General features: G+C 44.3%; 1 protein-coding gene across 2 annotated transcripts in view; it reads right to left on the minus strand.

The window, feature by feature from the left end:
• The window catches only part of PRICKLE2 (prickle planar cell polarity protein 2), a 94,405-nt gene that overhangs the window by 44,657 nt on the left and 31,798 nt on the right, over positions 1-17,950 (minus strand). Inside the window, exons 3-4 of one of the 2 annotated variants that reach the window (XM_033926593.1) lie at positions 16,468-16,569; positions 2,565-2,678 (exon numbers count right to left, since the gene is read on the minus strand). In XM_033926593.1, the coding sequence (XP_033782484.1) occupies positions 2,565-2,678; positions 16,468-16,569 (216 nt within the window). The remainder of the gene's footprint in view (positions 1-2,564; positions 2,679-16,467; positions 16,570-17,950) is intronic. The other variant, XM_033926594.1, reaches the window with a different exon arrangement.

Raw genomic sequence — 17,950 nt, forward strand, 5'->3', positions numbered from 1 at the left:
GGCAATTTTCAGAAAATGGTGACAAGGGAAGAGGAGAGTTTTCACAAAAGGCTTGCTATGTTTTCTAAGCATACTTAAAGGCATACAAGCAGTCCCAAAGATGTCTGCCTGTTTGCCTAGCCGTACCTGTCACAACAGGCCAGTGCAAAACACGTTTGACAACCCACTGATTTCTATAACGAGAACAGAACAGCACGCACTAACTTCTAAGAATGAATATAATATTTATTTACAGGCTAGTACGAGTAGGCAAAAGCCTGCCAATGTAACATTACAAAGATAACGCAATATACAACTTATTAATCGCACTATACCAAAAAGGTTCAAGGCGGTTTACATTTAAAGAGGCTGTAAAATCTACGGGAAAATACAAAAGCAAACAATAATTGAAATGTCAGTATACCACGAATAATACAAGTCATACAAAAAAAAAAGTTTAAAAATTTTTACGAAACCTTAAGTAATTGATATCAGTCCTAATGTGATCAGGTAGATTATTCCAAATTGTAATGGCAGCGTAAGCAAAAGAGGATTTGAGCTGTCGTTTATACCGTACTCCTCTGATCTGTGGAAAATGTAGTAATAAAGTACCACATAATCTGGTGGAAGAATAATGCAAATGAGAAAAAAGCAAAATCAGATTAGCTGAAGAGTCCGTCTGTAATTTACGATGAACTGTGCAAGCTGATTTCAACTTAATTCGCCTCTCAACTGATTCTATCATATCTTTTTAGATCAAAAAAATAATCTAACCGCAATACATAATACAAACAGAGCAAACCGAGAACGAGAGGGCACTCTCTAAAATTGAAAGGGGATAGATTCTGTACGAACGTAAGGAAGTTCTTCTCCACCCAGAGAGTGGAAGAAAACTGGAACGCTCTTCCGGAGTCTGTCATAGGGAAAAACACCCTTCAGGGATTCAAGACAAAGTTAGGCAAATTCCTGCTGAACCGGAACGTACGCAGGTAGGGCTAGTCTGAGTTAGGGCGCTGGTCTTTGACCTAGGGGGCCGCCGTGTGAGCGGACTGCTGGGCACAATGGACCACTGGTCTGACCCAGCAGCGGCAATTCTTATGTTCTTAACCTAGTACAATCAAGGAGGCCCTCTGGGTTCACCTAGGTGAGGTTTTGTTCCAGAGGTGCACTACTTGAGTATAAACACATCGATGCCACATGTTCTTTGATGCGAGATCTCAATTTTCTAAAGAAAATATTTTCTATATGTGCATGCAGGCCACAGAAAACACAATTATGGTTTGCTAAGAAGCAATGCCCAATCACGTTTTTGGGTAACTTAAGAATCTTTCCTGTATGCGAGCCTACCCTAATTAACCTGATTGTGTTGCATGGCTGTTTCACTGACTGGGGGGGGGTGGGGGATTGAATAAATGGCAGCCAAAGTTAGGCACTGGGATAATCTGTGCCCAACTAATATTCCGTAAGGGATGCTATGCACAGATCGTCTTTTATAGAACTGGCTTAGTCAGCATTTTGGCCCTGATTCTTTAAAAAATGCCTAAAGGTAGGTGCCTAGATTGGCGTGCCTTACGCAATTGTTAAAAAGCGTAATCGGTGCCAATAAAAGCAATTAGCCCTTTATCACTGGTTTAAATTAAAATTAATTGGGTGGTAGGGTCTGCACCTTCCAGAAAGTAGGCGTGGTTAGGGGGCGGATCGTGGGCGTGTTTTCCATTTAGATGCCTAAAGCAGACTTAGGCGCCAATATTTAGGCCAAGGAAACCCTGGTATAAATAGGATGCGCCTAAGATTCAGAGGCCTAACTTTGGGCACAAGCATTTATGCCTCTCAAAAGCTGGTGTAAATGCTGGCACCCAACTAATGGAGGTTAGGCATTCTATACCCACCCATGCCCCCAGTGGCATAGTAAGGGGGAGCGGTCGGCCCTGGGTGCCGTCTTGGTGTGGGGGGGGGGGGGGCGCCAGCTCCCGTCCTCCTCTCTGCCACCCACTGCTGCGTGCCCCTTCCCTTCCCCCGTACCTCTTAACGTTCTTGGCGTGACTAGCAACCCCCAACCTGCTACTCGCACCGGCGGCGACTCTTTCTCTGATGTCACTTCCTTGGCCTGGTCACCACCCCAAGTGCCTTTCCCCCTTGCTACGCCACTGCCACAACTCCTTTGGCATTGTCCGCTTTGAAATTTAGGCACACAGGGCAGATCTGCTTGGTAACGCCAATAATTGCCTGTTAGCACCTAACTGGCCAATTAATTTGCTTACAGATCCGTGATCCCCGCCCACACTTGGTCAACCTTTCAGAACCCCTCCATAGTGCACTGGAGTTGGTCTAAGTCGTCACGTCCTAAGCGCGGGTCCGGACGTGATGTCAGAGCGAGTGCCGAAGTTCATAAGGGACGGGGGATGGAAAAGAGTGCGCGGGCAGGGGGAGGAGTTGGAAGGGGCGGGGAAGAGGAGGAGTGCTGGTGCCCTCGGGGAGGACCGCCTCCACCATTACTTGGTCTAGTGTTCAGAATGCCCATGGTAATTTACTGTACATTCAACAGGCCAGAGCAGACGTACGCTAAATGGCGTTCTATCACTTACCTCATTGTCATGAGGCGGCAGCTGTTGTAACAGTTGTTTTATTCTAGATTTTTCTCCTGGACTATTCACATAGGGCACCTTGTCATCTGGGAGGCAGCTGTAATACTGATGAACCTAAAAACAAACAAAAAATGCTACATGTACCTGGGTCTTATTTCTATACTCATGAGCCATGAAACGCTACAGCAGAGGAACATGGGTAATATAAGCACAGTGAAACTAAATACAGACCGGTCGGTGTGTAGCTTTGGCTGATGCAGCCGACATAAATCCAGATGTTCAGCAGAAGACGAAAGGCAGTTCTGCAAGTTAGGCGTCCACATTTCTGTGCATGCTCTATATGCAAATATTTAGAATACCAGCACTTGTGCGCCATCTGTGCCCGCATATCTAGGGTTACAAGATGTCTGGATTTACCCGGACACGTCCTCTTCTTAAAGGACAAATTCGGGCGTCCGGATGGCTTTTCAAAACCCGGCACTTTATCCGGGGGAGTGGTCCGGCGGGAGGGACAGGGCATCCCTCCTGCCGGTGACGAGTGATTGCGCCGGAGGTTCGGGGGTTTGTCTGGCGGGAGGGATTGGGCACCCCTCCTGCCAGTGAAGAGCATTATGCAAATTTTATGCACATTTTGCAGAGCTAAGGGCACTTACATTTGTAGCTGCTAATTTGTACCAATTCACATCAATTATAAGCCAATTGGTTATTCAATGAAGTTCGGTGCATAACCAACCTCATTTTATAACGTGCAGAAGGAGGGATTTACTGGCAGAATATCATTGCTAGCCAAATAATGCAAATCTCGGCCCAAATTCCATCCCTGGGCTGTCCAGGGGACCATCTGGATACTGCTGATGTAGTCTGCAGTGGCACAGTGAGAGAGGTTGGTACCCAGGGCAGTGGCGTCCAGCATCACCACACCCCACTCTTCCTTGCTGCTTGGACACCCCCCTCCCCCACTTTTCCCTGCTGCTTGAGTGCCCCTTCCGCATACTTTCTTGAAATGTTTGCTGGCACGAGAAGCACCTTCTACCCGCTGCTTGCGCCCGCCTCCCTTCTGATGCCACGTCCTGGACCTGCGGCCAGGACGCGACGTCAGAAGGGAGCCAATGCTGACACAAGCAGCACGTGACAGATGCTACTCATGCAGGCGAACTTTTAAAGAGGTACGCAGGGAAGGGGTGGAGAGGGAGACATTCCCTGTCAGTGCAAATACGCAGATAGCCTCCAAAATGATCCAGACATTTGAGTACTTGGCCCACTTTTCTATGACAGGCCAATGTTTTACGTTTTGAGAGCATGGACCCCTTTTCAGTGTTATCGTTGGCGTGAAGAGCTGATGTTTTACACATGACGTGCAAGGGGAGCTGGGTCGTTCTAGTTGAGCTTTTCCCTTTTCCCTCCTAAGCCTCCACCTTTCAGCAGGTTTCCTTTGGCTCAGAGGATATGTCAGCACCTGTCTATGCTTCAGATGCTGCCGCTGCTCCCTGGCACTCAATATGTGATCTCTGCCTACGCCCACACTAAACACCCGGCAGCTTTTCTGAAAACAATTTGCGAAAAATGATTAACAGATAAAATCTGTCAAAAGGCTTGCTTTTGACAATCTTAAAGGGCATCAGCTCAGTTCAGCCAAATTATCTCTACCTTCTGGAGGGTGAAGAGTAGATATTTGGCAAATTAATATTTAGTATAACCTGAATAAAAATAATTATATACATAAGGGATGCATCATTCCAAACGTTCCATTGATACCCTTCATTCTAGCTTTAAATCTGCCTAATTATACTGATTTACTTAAACAAATACATATACCGTATACCAGGGATGTCTAACCTTTTGGCTTCCCTGGGCCGCATTGGCTGAAAATTTTTTTTCTGGGGCCGCGCAAACGCTGCAGCAAGACAGAGGAGGGAGCCGGCAAGACGGTAAACACCCGGAGGCAGCAGAGGAAAATACTACATCGCCTTCGACCGGGGCCGCACAAAATACTTCACGGAGCCACATGTGGCCCTTGGGCCACAGGTTGGACACCCCTGCCATATACGTTATTGGTTTGCATAATTGTATAAATATATTTACTCATTCTTTCTTGTGTCATAAACCCACCTCATCGTTTCTTCAGCAATTTCATCTCACTATTTTTTATTTTTTTTTTCAATAAATCAATGACGTAGCCAAGAGTGGGATCGGGTGGACAGGGGCCCACCCACACCCACTTTGGTCTGAAGTAGGGTTACCAGATATCCGGATTTCATTTATTCAGCTCCTGCACCCCTTAAATACAGCAGATCCCAATAAGATAACAACTATAAATAACAAGTTAAAACAAATAAGTCAATGGCTAAAGGATAATATGTTGGCACTGAACGCAACAAAATCTTCCGTAATGTTTTTCCCATGGAAAAATGATCTTAAATTGTCCTCACAGATTCTCCTGGACAATATCCCTCTTCAAATAGTAACTACAACAAAAATATTGGCAGTAACACAAGATCAGGAACGTTCCTATCATGACCAGATTAGTTCAGTGGTTAAAAATTGTTTTTATAAGTTACGTCTCATTAGATCCTTATCCAAAGTTTTAAAACCCGAGGCCCTTAACATTCTAATACATTCATTAATCATTTCTAGGCTTGACTATTGTAACACCCTATTTCAGGGCATAACTCAAAAAGAAATGAGAAGATTACAGATAATACAAAACTCAGCAATAAAAATTATTACTAATTCAAAAAAAAAAAAAAAAAAATACGATCACGTTTCACCACTTCTACAAGCAGCTCATTGGTTACCAATCACACATAGAATAACCTTTAAAATTTTACTGTTAACTTTTAAAATTCAACAAACTCGTGCTCCGATTTTTTCTGCATCGTCTCTCGATACCGTATTCTCCATCCAGGGCACTTAGATCAAAATAATAGGGACCAGGAGATCTACTATTTTCTCGGTCATAGCGCTCCCAGCTTTGGAATGATCTACCAATATATTTTCGTAATGAATCCTCTTTAGGAAAAATTCAAGCGTTCCTTAAAACGTTTCTTGTTCAAGGACGCATTTGAAAAATAGACAACATAATTTACAAATCGCCAAATTTCTTAGATCATAATCACATTTACGCGTAGATTATAAATTTATCTTTTTTTTTTGTGTTACCCACCGTATGTGTTTCCCCCCTAAATGTTTCCTTTTTTTCTTTAAAGATTGTAGTTCATCCCCTTCACCTTCCATACCAGTCATGCATTAGAATGTAGAGAATTTGTATGTAATTGTTTAAAAGAGTTTTGTTTTGCCCCCCCAATTTTTAAAAATGTTATACGCATTGAAGCATTTGATATTGCGTACATAACAAAATTTAATGAAACTTGGACGTGTCCTCCTTTTCAGGACATGCCGGGAGTCCGGATGGCTTTTCAAAACTCAGCACTTTGTCTGGATTTTGAAAAGCCTCCTCAAATCGCATCGCGTAGGAAGTTTGAAACAGGGCGGGGCGGGGCCATCGGTCCAGAATTTGCAGCTGTAAAATCTGGTAACTCTATGTCTTAGCATGTCCTACGGTAGTGTCTTTCTAAGCTACAGTAAGCACACGTTACGGCTTAACGCAGCTCAGTAACAGCCGCGCTGGGTGTAGTTTAAAAAATTCAGAAATTATGTAGGTAGTACCATTGTCTAGCCCAATCTCATCCGTGAGGACATTTCTGCTGTGGGTACTTTCATCCACAAGAAACGCAGACAATTTTCAGACAAATCTACTTTGGAAAATACTCAAGTTAATTGCTTTGAAAAACTGTCCTTCTTATCTATCAGGTCCTAAAAAAAATGTTAACAATCTTTCCTTATTTTAGATAGTTGATAAATTTTCCCATGCAATGTCGCTGATAACGAGTCAGTCCACAGAAGAAGCCTTTTATATGGGGTTACCAAAATAAAATATATAGCCTTTTATAGAGGGTTTCAAAAATAAAAAAAATCGGGGACACATGGCCCAGTCTTGTTCTGCCTCCCAGCCACACGCCCACAAACCTCATCTCTTCTTCTCCGGGCCTGGGTCCGTGTCTGGAGGGCCTCCGACCATGTGTGGCTGTGACGCAAATGACGTTGCGCCCTCACATGCTCGGAGGCTCCTAAACTAAACTAAACTAAGCCTTAGGTTTATATACCGCATCATCTCCACGGAAGTGGAGCTCGACACGGTTTACAAAGTTTAAAAATAAAGGAAAGAGAGGAGAAAGCTTTACAGGAGCATATGAATAGAGGAGGATGTGGACAGGGGAGGAGATGATTAGATGTTAGAGAAAAGCCAGGTTTTCAGTTGTTTTCGGAATAGTTGGAGGGAGCCTAGGTTCCGCAGCAGGATAGTGAGATCATAGTGCACATGCTCGGAGGCTCCCCCCCCCCCCCAGACGTGGCGTCGAGCTCGAGGCTTTCCAAAACCTGGACAAATTGCTGGGTTTTGGAAATCTGGTCACCCTACCTTAAAGACTAGAATCTCATCAGATTATTCTAATCTGCCTTTAGGTTTTCCTTAATTTCCTCTATCTTTTTATATCATTTTTCACGTACTCATTTGCACACTACACTAGAAGTACGCAAAAGGTTTTCTCTATGTCCGCTTCTCATCTTCTCGAACACAAAGTCATATGACTGTGTATTCCTGGAGCTGCAGAAATCTCGGATGATTCACGCAGGGCTGTCATTCTGCTCACTTCCATCGCATGTCTGATTTTCTCTCCATGGTGTACATGTTATGCAAGGCAATGGGGGATAAAACAATGCTTCATTCTGGATGCTGTCTTATTAATACACGGCTGGTTTCCCCCAACATCTATAGAACAGCTTCTGTAAACTTTAGTGTTTTCTCAAGCAAAATTATTGATTTCTACTTTTCCTGTAATTACTCCTTTCACTCATTGATTATTATGGAGTTGGTGTAAATATTTTGGAAGTCACTCAAATGAGACAGTGGGGTGCCTGATGGATTTTTGGCTTCCTGCCCTTACTTTAAGCAGCCATCAAAAGTCGAAGCATGCTTCCTTTCCTCCGTTCCTGAGCTGATGACATCAGGAAAGTGAAATATAACATGAGCCCATGCTACATGCAGAGGAAGATGCTTATACAATTACCCCAGGGGTTTGCAAGGTACGTGTATAAAAACATGTGCTTAGAAAGCATAGTCGGGGGCTGGAGGCTGTGTCTTGGGGACACTACTGCCGAGCATGGAAGGAATTTTGGCTGCTGGAGCCGCTGAGATTGGCCCCAAGCCATAAGGGCGGAATATGCACTGATGTGAATAAATAAATCTAGTATCTGTTTTCATGCAATATGGTACTGATTTTAGAAGCACTATTTGGGTTTCAGATGTGCGCATAAGGGTATTTCGACATGTATATTGCCTAAGTCTAAATCCTAATTTTACAAAGCTGGAATATATATGTCTGAGACTTATTACCCACTTAACATCTAAGTGGTTTACAATATAAAACCCATAAAATAATAAAACCTATTAAAACAATCAAATCCAACTACAAATATTACATTTAGCAAGGAGGCGTGGTCTCTCTTTGTTTTAAGTAGGGCTAGGGTAGGGCTTCCCGATATCCGAGAAAACCCGGACGTGTCCTCTTTTAGGGATTTCCAAAACCTGCCAGTTTGTTCAGGTTTTGGAAGGCTCTGAGTTTGGGGACCCGGCCATCGATGTGATGACATCACACACATGTACGCATGCGTGTGATGTCATCGTGTTGCCATCCAAGCATGCACAGAGGCCCTCCAGATGCAGCCCCGAGTTCAGGGAAGGAGATAAGAGGTTCATGCGAGGGCGGGGCTAGGAGCAGAATGGGGCAGGAATGGATAGTGGAATGGGGCGTGGCCAGTGTCCTCTGTTTTTTTAAAGAGGAAATCTGGTAACCCTAGACTAGGGTGGGCCTCAAAAATTAAGAGGGCCATTCTAGAACCGAGCACCACAATTTAGGCACCAAGGGACCCTGGGAGATAGCTGGGCTGACTCCCGTGGTCCAACAGTGGCCAACCCCAGGTTCCAAGTACCTAACTAGATCCCAAGTAGTAAAACAAATTTTGTGCTGCTTATCCTAGGAATAAGCAGTGGAGTTCCCCAAATCATCTCAATAATGGCTTATGGATTTCTCTTTTAGGAAATTATCCACATATTTTGCCAAGACGCTCTTACCTTCACAGATCCTGTTTTAAAATACTAGCAGAACTCGAGACATCCTGGATCCAGAGGCCTCAATTCCAATTTAGAACATAAGAAGTTGCCTCCACTGGGTCAGCCCAGAGATCCATCGCGCCCAGCGGTCTGCTCCCGCGGCGGCCCATCAGGTCCATGACCTGTGAAGTAGTTCCTGACCATTTTTATAACCTACCTCTACTTCTATCTGTACCCCTCAATCCCCTTAACCTTTAGGAACCTATCCAAACCTTCCTTGAACCCCTGTACTGTGTTCTGGCCTATCACAACCTACGGAAGCGCGTTCCATGTGTCCACCACCCTCTGGGTAAAAAAGAACTTCCTAGCATTTGTTTTAAACTTGTCCCCTTTCAGTTTCTCTGAGTGACCCCTAGTACCTGTGGTTTCCCACAGTCTGAAGAATCTGTCCCTTTCTAAAATAACCCCATGTTGGTGTTTATCGTTTATTCTATCTCTTAATATACTCTCCCCCCCCCCTTCCAATGAGCAATCAGAGTGGTTGACAATTAAAATCAATTAAACCCAGAAAGCAACTGCAATCTTTAAAATAGGATGGTAGGCTAAAACCAGTCCAGAGTAAGGTTAAGGAAAAAAAAGATGGGTTTTTAAACACAGATTTAAATTTGAGGTATGAACGTTCACTACGAAGTTCAATCGTTAGGGAATTGCAAAGAGAAGGAGAGATGTAACGAATGGATGGAGTGGAGAGTGGAATAGTACTTATGAACATATAAATAAAATCTTGATGGAGAAGTAAGTATCGGGAGGACTAGCCGCAGAAATAAAGGGGGATGTCGTGAAAAAACCAAAAGGCCAAACAAGCGGGCATGGATTGTATCCCCACCCGATCAGTCGCATAGTGAGGGCGGTAGGTGCCCGTGGTGGTGGTGCCCCTCCCCTGCCCCCCCCCACCTCCACATGCTCTTTCCCTGAGCCCTCCCTTCCCCCGTACCTCTGTAACGTTCCTGGCGCGAGCAGCAACCCCCCCCAACCTGTCGTGCCAGTGTCACCTCTTTCTTTGATGTCACTTCCTAGGTGCGGGTGATGTCAGAGGAAGAGCCGACGCTGGCATGACAGCAGGTTGGGGGGGGTCGCTGCTCACGCCAGGAACGTTACAGAGGTATGGGGGAAGGGAAGCAGCGCGCGCGCACACACGGCAGTGGGGGGCAAGGGTGGAAAGGAGGTCGCACCAAAATGGTGCCTGGGGTGGACCGCCTCTCCCCCCTTCACTACGCTACTGCACTCGATGATATCAGATAAGTAAAGTTCATAAAGACCAAAGTTAACAGAAGGTATATTGGTTAAAAGAAGTTACATTAATGAAATTGAATTATACATTTAATGAAAACAAAAAAGAAGCAGAGATCGACGACCCCTAAAGTGCATGAGATTCTTACGACAGTGGAAATGAAATATGGAACTTCATAAAGGGGTCCTTTTATTAATGCGTGCTAAATGCTAACGCATCCATTTGGCATGTGCTAATCTTTAGCACACCTTAAGGAAAGGACCCCAAGATGCACCGCTGATGATCCAGCCTCTAGCAGAAAATTTAAGCCAACAGAAGGAGTTAAAGGCGAGCAGATAAACAAAGGCACATATTTTTTTTATCGGTATTCACACGCCCAAACTTCCATCTGCCTCAGAGCAGGTATAACATGAAGCAGGCGTAAGAAATGTCTTTTGAAAGCCTCGGCCCTCTGCTTTCCAACGACCCTCTCGATGTCTGTACTAGGAGAACGTTCTGCTGGTGATGAAGGTACGTACTGTAGCTGTTCCCAAGATTTTGGCAACCGAGGCTGACCACATGGCCATGACATTCTTGGCAGAGGCTGCGGAGCTCTGCCATTGCTTTCTGCAGCCAGCAACACAGGACTTCCCAGGAAGTGTCTCATCCAAGGAAAGAAATGATCACCTAGCTCAAATACATTTAATCAGAAGTATAGAAACTATGGACTTGGGGAAATCCACTGCTTATTCCTAGGATAAGCAGCATCAAAGCTGGTTTGCTCTTTAGGATGTTGCCGGGTACGTGTGACCTGGATTGACCAGTGTGGGAAACTGGGTTTGAAGAACCTTTGGTCTTTACCATTATGACAATTCTTATGTTCTAACATGAGCCAAGTATAGGACAATCAAACCATTGTGACATCACTGATGAGTTTGGCTCTTAGGCATTGGTGGAATGAGGCATTATGAGATCACAATAGGAGCTCTGGAATGTTGCTACTCTATGGGTTCCTGCCACTGTTGGAAACAGGATATGGACTAGAGAATGACACGGTGACGGTTTACCCGCGGCCACCGCATTTAAGCCGCGGGTCACCGCCGAAAACGGGGAAGAAAACTAGCAGTCGCTGCGGTGACGGGGACAAGGCCATTCACCGACCGCGGAAACGGTGAACAGGTTTGTCCCCGCGGGCCAATGTACCCCCTTCTAGGAACCGCTATTTACCTGTGTTTCACCGTGCTCCTCATTTGTCAGATCAACCCTTCCTGCCAATCGCAGCAGAAGGGTACCCAACCCCTCCTGCCGGTCCTCCCAATGGCCTCCCCTAAGATCGCCGGCAGGAGGGTACCCAACCCCTCCTGCTGGACCCCCCCCCAACGAACCCTCCCACCCCAGAACCCCCTTAGTCTTACTTTCCAAGTTGGACCGGACAGCTCCTCGCTCGTCTGGCCAGCAGGCCTGCCTCCATCCAAATGAGGCGGGCCCGCCCCTCCCCTCCCCTGCCTAACCCACAGGATCCTAGGGCCTGATTGGCCCAAGCACCTAAGGCCCCTCCTATAGCGGGAGTGGCTTTAGGTGCCTAGACCAATCAGGCCCTAGGATCCTGTGGGTTGGGCAGGGTAGGGGCGGGCCCGCCTCATTTGGACGGAGGCAAGCCTGCTGGCCATACGTGTGAGGAGCCGTCCGGTCCAACTTGGAAAGTAAGACTAAGGGGGTTCCGGGGTGGGAGGGTTCGTTGGGGGGGGGGGTCCAGCAGGAGGGGTTGGGTACCCTCCTGCCGGCGATCTTAGGGGAGGCCATTGGGAGGACCGGCAGGAGGGGTTGGGTACCCTTCTGCTGCGATTGTCAGGAGGGCCGTTGGGGGGTTCTACAGGAGGGGTTGGGTGCCCTCCTGCCGTGATCGCTGGGGGGAGGGGAGACTTGCAGCCGTAGCCGCGGTCACTATGCTAATCACGGCAGGGAGATCTTTGCCGCGATTAGGTACAGCGGCCGCGTCTAATTACCATATAGGCTAACATTGTAAGCATTTAAAGTACATGTCGTGTTTGTTTTTGCATTGCTAGCCCCAGGGGTGGTGGAAGATTAGTGATTGAAAAACTGTATGAAAAATAACTATTTTAAATTTAGTGATCAAAATGTGTCAGTTTTGAGAATTTATATTGATTAATTTTTTCTCTGCGTGTTTTGTTTTTGTATAGTTATTAACTAATATTTAACTAAGTTTTAAAGTTTTAAAGAATGTTTCCTTTATACGTAAATAAAGAAAAGTGAATGGGATTGCAGTGGCGGTGACGGGGCGGTGAATGGGGTGGCAGTGGCGGTGACGGGGCGGTGAAGAGGATGGTGAGACGGGGACGGGGCGGTGACGGGGATGGTGAGACGGGGACGAGGCGGTGACGGGGATGGTGAGACGGGGACGAGGCGGTGACGGGGACCAATTTTTTCACCGTGTCATTCTCTAATATGGACCTTCAGTCTGTCATCTGGCTGATATTCAAAACTATTTATCTGGCCAGGGATGACTTCTTGCTGCCAGTTAAATTGTATTTTACCACCTAACCGTAGATATTCAGCAGAAGATAACCGGTTATCTCCCGCTGAATATCTCTAGCTAACAACTAGCCGCTAAAGCCTAGATTCTCTAAATGGCGCCGTTGGTGGCAGCCACCTTAAAAGCAGCCGCCGATTGCCTGTCAATCACACCACCGTGCCATTTAGAGAATCGTGACTCTGGCATGGTAGGTGCCGGAAATGTAGGTCCTGGTTTTTCAAGGCCTGTATTTCCGGTGTCTACCTTTGACGTGAATTGTGCCTCTGGAGGCGCTTACTGGCGCTTTGAAATTTTTTTCTCTCTTAACATAGGTACCAGTAGGGTGGGGGATGGAATGGGTAACCCTCTCCTCCCCCCCCCCCCTAGTTCCAGGGCACAACAGGTTCCTTCGAGTTTTCTGGATATCCACAATGAATATGCATGAGATAGATCGGCATACCAAGAAGGCAGCGCATGCCAATCTGTCTCATGCATATTCATTGTGGATATCCTAAAAACCCAATGGGACTTGGTGTACCCTGAGGACTGGGTTGAGAAGCCCTCAAATAGGTGCTCAGCTATAGCAATCCAAAATGCTTTCTTTTTAAGGATGCTTTCAATCTTTGACTCTTTAAGCTAGGATAAGCTTAAAACCCTCGATCTCTGATTCCTTAAGCAAGGACAAGCTTCCAACTAACCTTATCTCCATTCTATAACCTTTTTCTTCTTCTTTTTCTTTCTCCTCTTCATTTCTCAAAACTCTACCTTATGTTTTTCCCATCTCATATTGTATTTCTTACCTCTCTTCCCCATTGGCACTGTACGTCTTGTATGTTAAATTCATGTCTTCTATATTATACCACCATGAATGTTTTAAACTTCTATTTTTTGTACATCGCTTAGAAGTAAGATTAAGCGATTAATCAAATTTTACAATGAAACTCGAAAACTTGATCTAACCTTTGAACCTCTGAGTACACCAACATACTAGTTCTTCAGTTTGATCTTAGCATTGCGTTCAATCTAGTTGATCACGAGACCTTACTGAGATGTCTGGATGCTCTAGGAATATCAGGACATGTTTGCCTATGGTTTAAGGGTTTCCTAGAGACTCGTACCTATCAGGTTCATAAAGTTGAAAACTATTCATTTAAATGGGAAACTACATGTGGAGTGCCACAGGGATCAATCACCTCTTTCTCCAACACTGTTTAATCTTTATCTAGCTTCTTTAGGAACTCTATTAGCTTCCTTTAAAATCATACACTATAGTTAAGTGGACGACATAACAATTTTAGTCCTGATTCTATCATTATCAGCAGACACTCTACAATTTAACTCTTCTGTAATCCAGACAGTGGACTCCTGGAAGAAGGATCTTACTCAAACTCAACCCAGACAAAACTAAAATCTTCCTGGTTTCACTTTCCAATAAGATCACAGAGAACACTATACAGTTGAACAGTATTACATAATCTATTATGCCAGTTATAAAAATTTTAGGGGTTTATTTAGACCAAAATCTATCACTCGATGCTCAAATTAATGCATTAGTTAGGGAAACTTATTTTATGCTATGAAATTGCGATTGATTAGGGCATATTTTGATCCTTCCTCATTTAGACTACTGGTACAATCACTGATTTTGAGTTCCCTGGATTATGGTAACATCATTTATCTGGCCTCCAGTAAAAAGAATATCAAAAGGTTGCAGATCATCCAGACCACGGCTGTTCGGTTGATTTTCAGTTTGAAAAAAATAACTAAATTCTATCGGACGCTACATTGGCTCCCAGTAGAGGCAAGAATATTATTTAAGTTGGGTTGTACCTGTTACAAGACAATGTTTGGCCTTATACCCGATTATATTATTGATCACTTTAAATTTACTGACAGAAAATGTTTTTTCTCGGCATTTTGTACTGTAAAAGGTTGCATATACAAAAGATTTTTTCATAGAATTTTATATTTTCAAGCTGGATCATAGGATAAACCCTTTTCTGTCCTGATAAACTCTAACTCCTATCTTTCCTTTGGAAAAATGCTAAAGACCTACTTATTTGACAAATTCTTCTGAATGTGATTAAAATATACTGTGCTTGAACAGTCTCTTGATCCGTGTTGAACTGAGAGGTTATTGTCGTGTATACGTGAATTTGTTACGTTATACTATGAATTCAGTTAGTTATCATTTATTTATGGAAATCAGTACAGAATATATGAAAAAAAACCTTGAGCCCTGGCAATTAAATCTAATGCCTTATTACATTCCAATTTGAATAACCTCCTTAGATATGTAACCCCATTATGAAAGCAATTTAATTTTGCTTGCACCATTACCACACAGAAAACTCCATGAGTGAATCAAGATATTATACTATGAATGTGACAAGCTTCATCTTATCTAAATTTTCATTCATTCCATGCAGTTGGTGATATAGTCTGAGCCCATCTCCATCATTCCAACACGTTCCAAGTTGCACTGCTGTCAATGAAGCAGTTGCTTTGAACTCCATTTGTGTAAAGTGGTAGCACACACGAACGGTTTAATTATCCTGGAGTGATTTTGTGATGTTTGTATCACTCAGTAAAGTGCTTATCTTCAGAGAATTAGAAACATAGACACCCCCTCCCACCCCCACACTTGGCACCAATTTAAAAGATTCTTCAAGAAATTTCTGGAAAGGCTTAACAATTTTTCATTGGCACCAATGCTTCTGCTTCTGTGTTTTTACATCATTGCATTTGATTATATGTTTTTAAGGCTATAGTCCTTGTTTTGATTATTCTTACCACCTCTATTTTGGGTTTTTTCATTTCATTTTATATCCTAGTTGTTTATTTGTTATGTATCATTGTTAACATACAATTGTGTCACTTTGGATTACATTTTATTAATGTTTGTATTATATACCCAAGTTGCCCATAACTCCCACTCTCCCCCCCCCACTCATTATTTTGTTCAGCCATTTTTTTACTTCCCATGTCCAGATGACTGTTTTGGTGCAAGTTGGGTTCCCTCCTTGGTTGAGGCAAAAATCTCCCATGTTACTGTGGTAGGCAGTTCATAACCCACAGGCTGAACTAACTCCTGTGTATTCAAAGTTGGGGCATGTGCGACTTCCAGCATTGAATATCTAGGTATATGCAGACAGCTGGAAGTTAACCAGGTACCAACTGATATTTTTATTTTATTAAAACGTTTCTGAACTGCACTACCCTACAATTCTAGGCCGTTTCCAAAGTAACATATGTAAAAAACATCATATATAAATATAATTTAAAATATCACAGGTTAGATTGAACAAGACAAAGAAGCAGACATAATCAAATAGCAGACACAACAAAAATAAGATACAATACAGCTTCTGCCAAGTGTATTACAATAATTAATACTCGGTTAACTCAGTGCATAAAATCAGGACAGCCTTTTTGCTTCCCTAACTTTATGTGCACCAGTGGCATACAGTGAGGGATTCAGGGGATTCAGTGAATCCCCAGCTCTACAGCCCTGGGGGAGGGGGGTGGGGGGGTTGTTTACTTTTTGCTTGATGCAGTTTGATTTGTTGAGTCAGCAGCCTGCTCAACCAGTCAAACTGCAACAAACAAAAAGCACCACCCCTCCCCCCAAAAAAAGAAGCAGGGCTCTTGGGCTGGGGATTCTCTGAACCCCCTGAAGGCCCTGTTCACTACTGCTCTGAATCTGACTGGCTGAGCAGCATCTACCTGTTGCCTGTTCAACCAATCAAATTCAGAGCAGTACCCTCAGGGCCTCCAAGGAGTGGGGCGAATCCCCTGAAGGTCCTGACCACATGTCACTGATGTGCACACTTAGCTGGTTTAAATATCGCCGCTAACTGGCTAATCACCTAAACTCCACCCTCAGACTGTCCCTAGCCTAGCCGGTTAGAGAACGACCAATTAGCACTACCTGGTGAAGTATCGCTGAATGATGGGGGTCAGCCAGCTCAGCGGGGTTTAACCAAATCCCTTTGAATATTGATCTCTTCATTTTTAAAAGTTCAGCTTTTCCCTATAGCAAAAGATGCAACCAAATTTAGGCTCACCAAATTGTGGCATCTCACAATGAAAAAATAGCTGTATATTAAAAGCTTGTTTTCTACTTCAGAGCACTACATTTCAATCCAGCACACTGCAGGGAGTATTTCAATTTTAGCCAACCTTTCCGAGTCATCCAAATTGCATTTGTCCTTTAAAAATAAGGCATTATGCACATTCAGCATGGGTGCGCGTCAGCTTTATTAGAGCAACTGAAAACCGTGTTTGTGGTTAACTCATTCAATGTAGCAGAGCCCAAAAGGCTTGGAAAGAATCCTTCTGGTGAAACAGGGAAAGTTGCTTCTCTCATATGTAGCACATGTCAAATTTGCAGGGAGGAGTCTAAGGTCCTTAGGCATCTGAGCCAATCAAGGCCTTAGGCTCCTCCTTCTATCCCATGTGATTCATAGGAAGGGGTCCAAGGTCTGACATCTGAGCAAATCAGGGCCTTAGGATCTTCCCCATGTATCCCATGTGATACATGGGGAGAGGCCTAAGGGCCTGATTTGCTTAGAGTATGCAGAGGGAGGAGCCTTAGGCCCCTCCCCATACATCACATAGGATACAGAGAAAGTTGCATCACATGGTGCACCAGGGTGGGAAAGGCCTGTCATTTTCCACAGGCGGGGCTTGGAGCCAGAGGAATAGCAGGAGGGCCTGGAGCATATGCGGATTTGTGTGATGTCATCCGCGCATGCTCAGAGGTCCTGCAGATGCGGCCGGAGCTCATTGGGGCTTTCTAAAACCCAGACAAACTGCCAGGTTTTTGAAAGTTCATCTGGGCAGCCGGATAGTTCTCTAAAAAGAGAGCATGTCTGGTAACCCTAATTGCTTGTCTCCACCAGAAACCGTTCCACGCTTTCACCACCATTTCCATGAAGAAGTATTTCCTCAGAATATTCCTGAATCTGTCCCCTTTCACTTTCATCCTATGTCCCTCAATCCAGAGCTTCCTGTCACCCGAGAGAGACTCCTGGATATTTTATGCCATGGAGGTAAGGAGGAGAAGGCGTGGGGATCTTAGGACTTTCAGTTAATTGGGATGATTAGAGAATTACGTATATTTGCGCATTTGGCCATCTGCTATATTTTGTATTTTGAAGTTCTGCAATTTAATCTTCTCAGAATTTTAAATGATATCTAAACATATTTCCCTCTCCCACCTTTCTTCCAAAGTATACATACTGAGACAATAAGTCTGTCCCCATACACTTAGAAACATAGAAACATAGAAAAAAGCGGCAGAAAAGGGCTATAGCCCACCAAGTCTGCCCATTCCAGGTATCCCCCCCCCCTGAATTTACTCCCTTAAAGATCCCACGTGAGTATCCCATTTTTTCTTAAAATCCGTCACG

The sequence above is a fragment of the Geotrypetes seraphini genome, chromosome 17, assembly GCF_902459505.1.
Source record: "Geotrypetes seraphini chromosome 17, aGeoSer1.1, whole genome shotgun sequence".
NCBI classification, from domain to species: domain Eukaryota; kingdom Metazoa; phylum Chordata; class Amphibia; order Gymnophiona; family Dermophiidae; genus Geotrypetes; species Geotrypetes seraphini.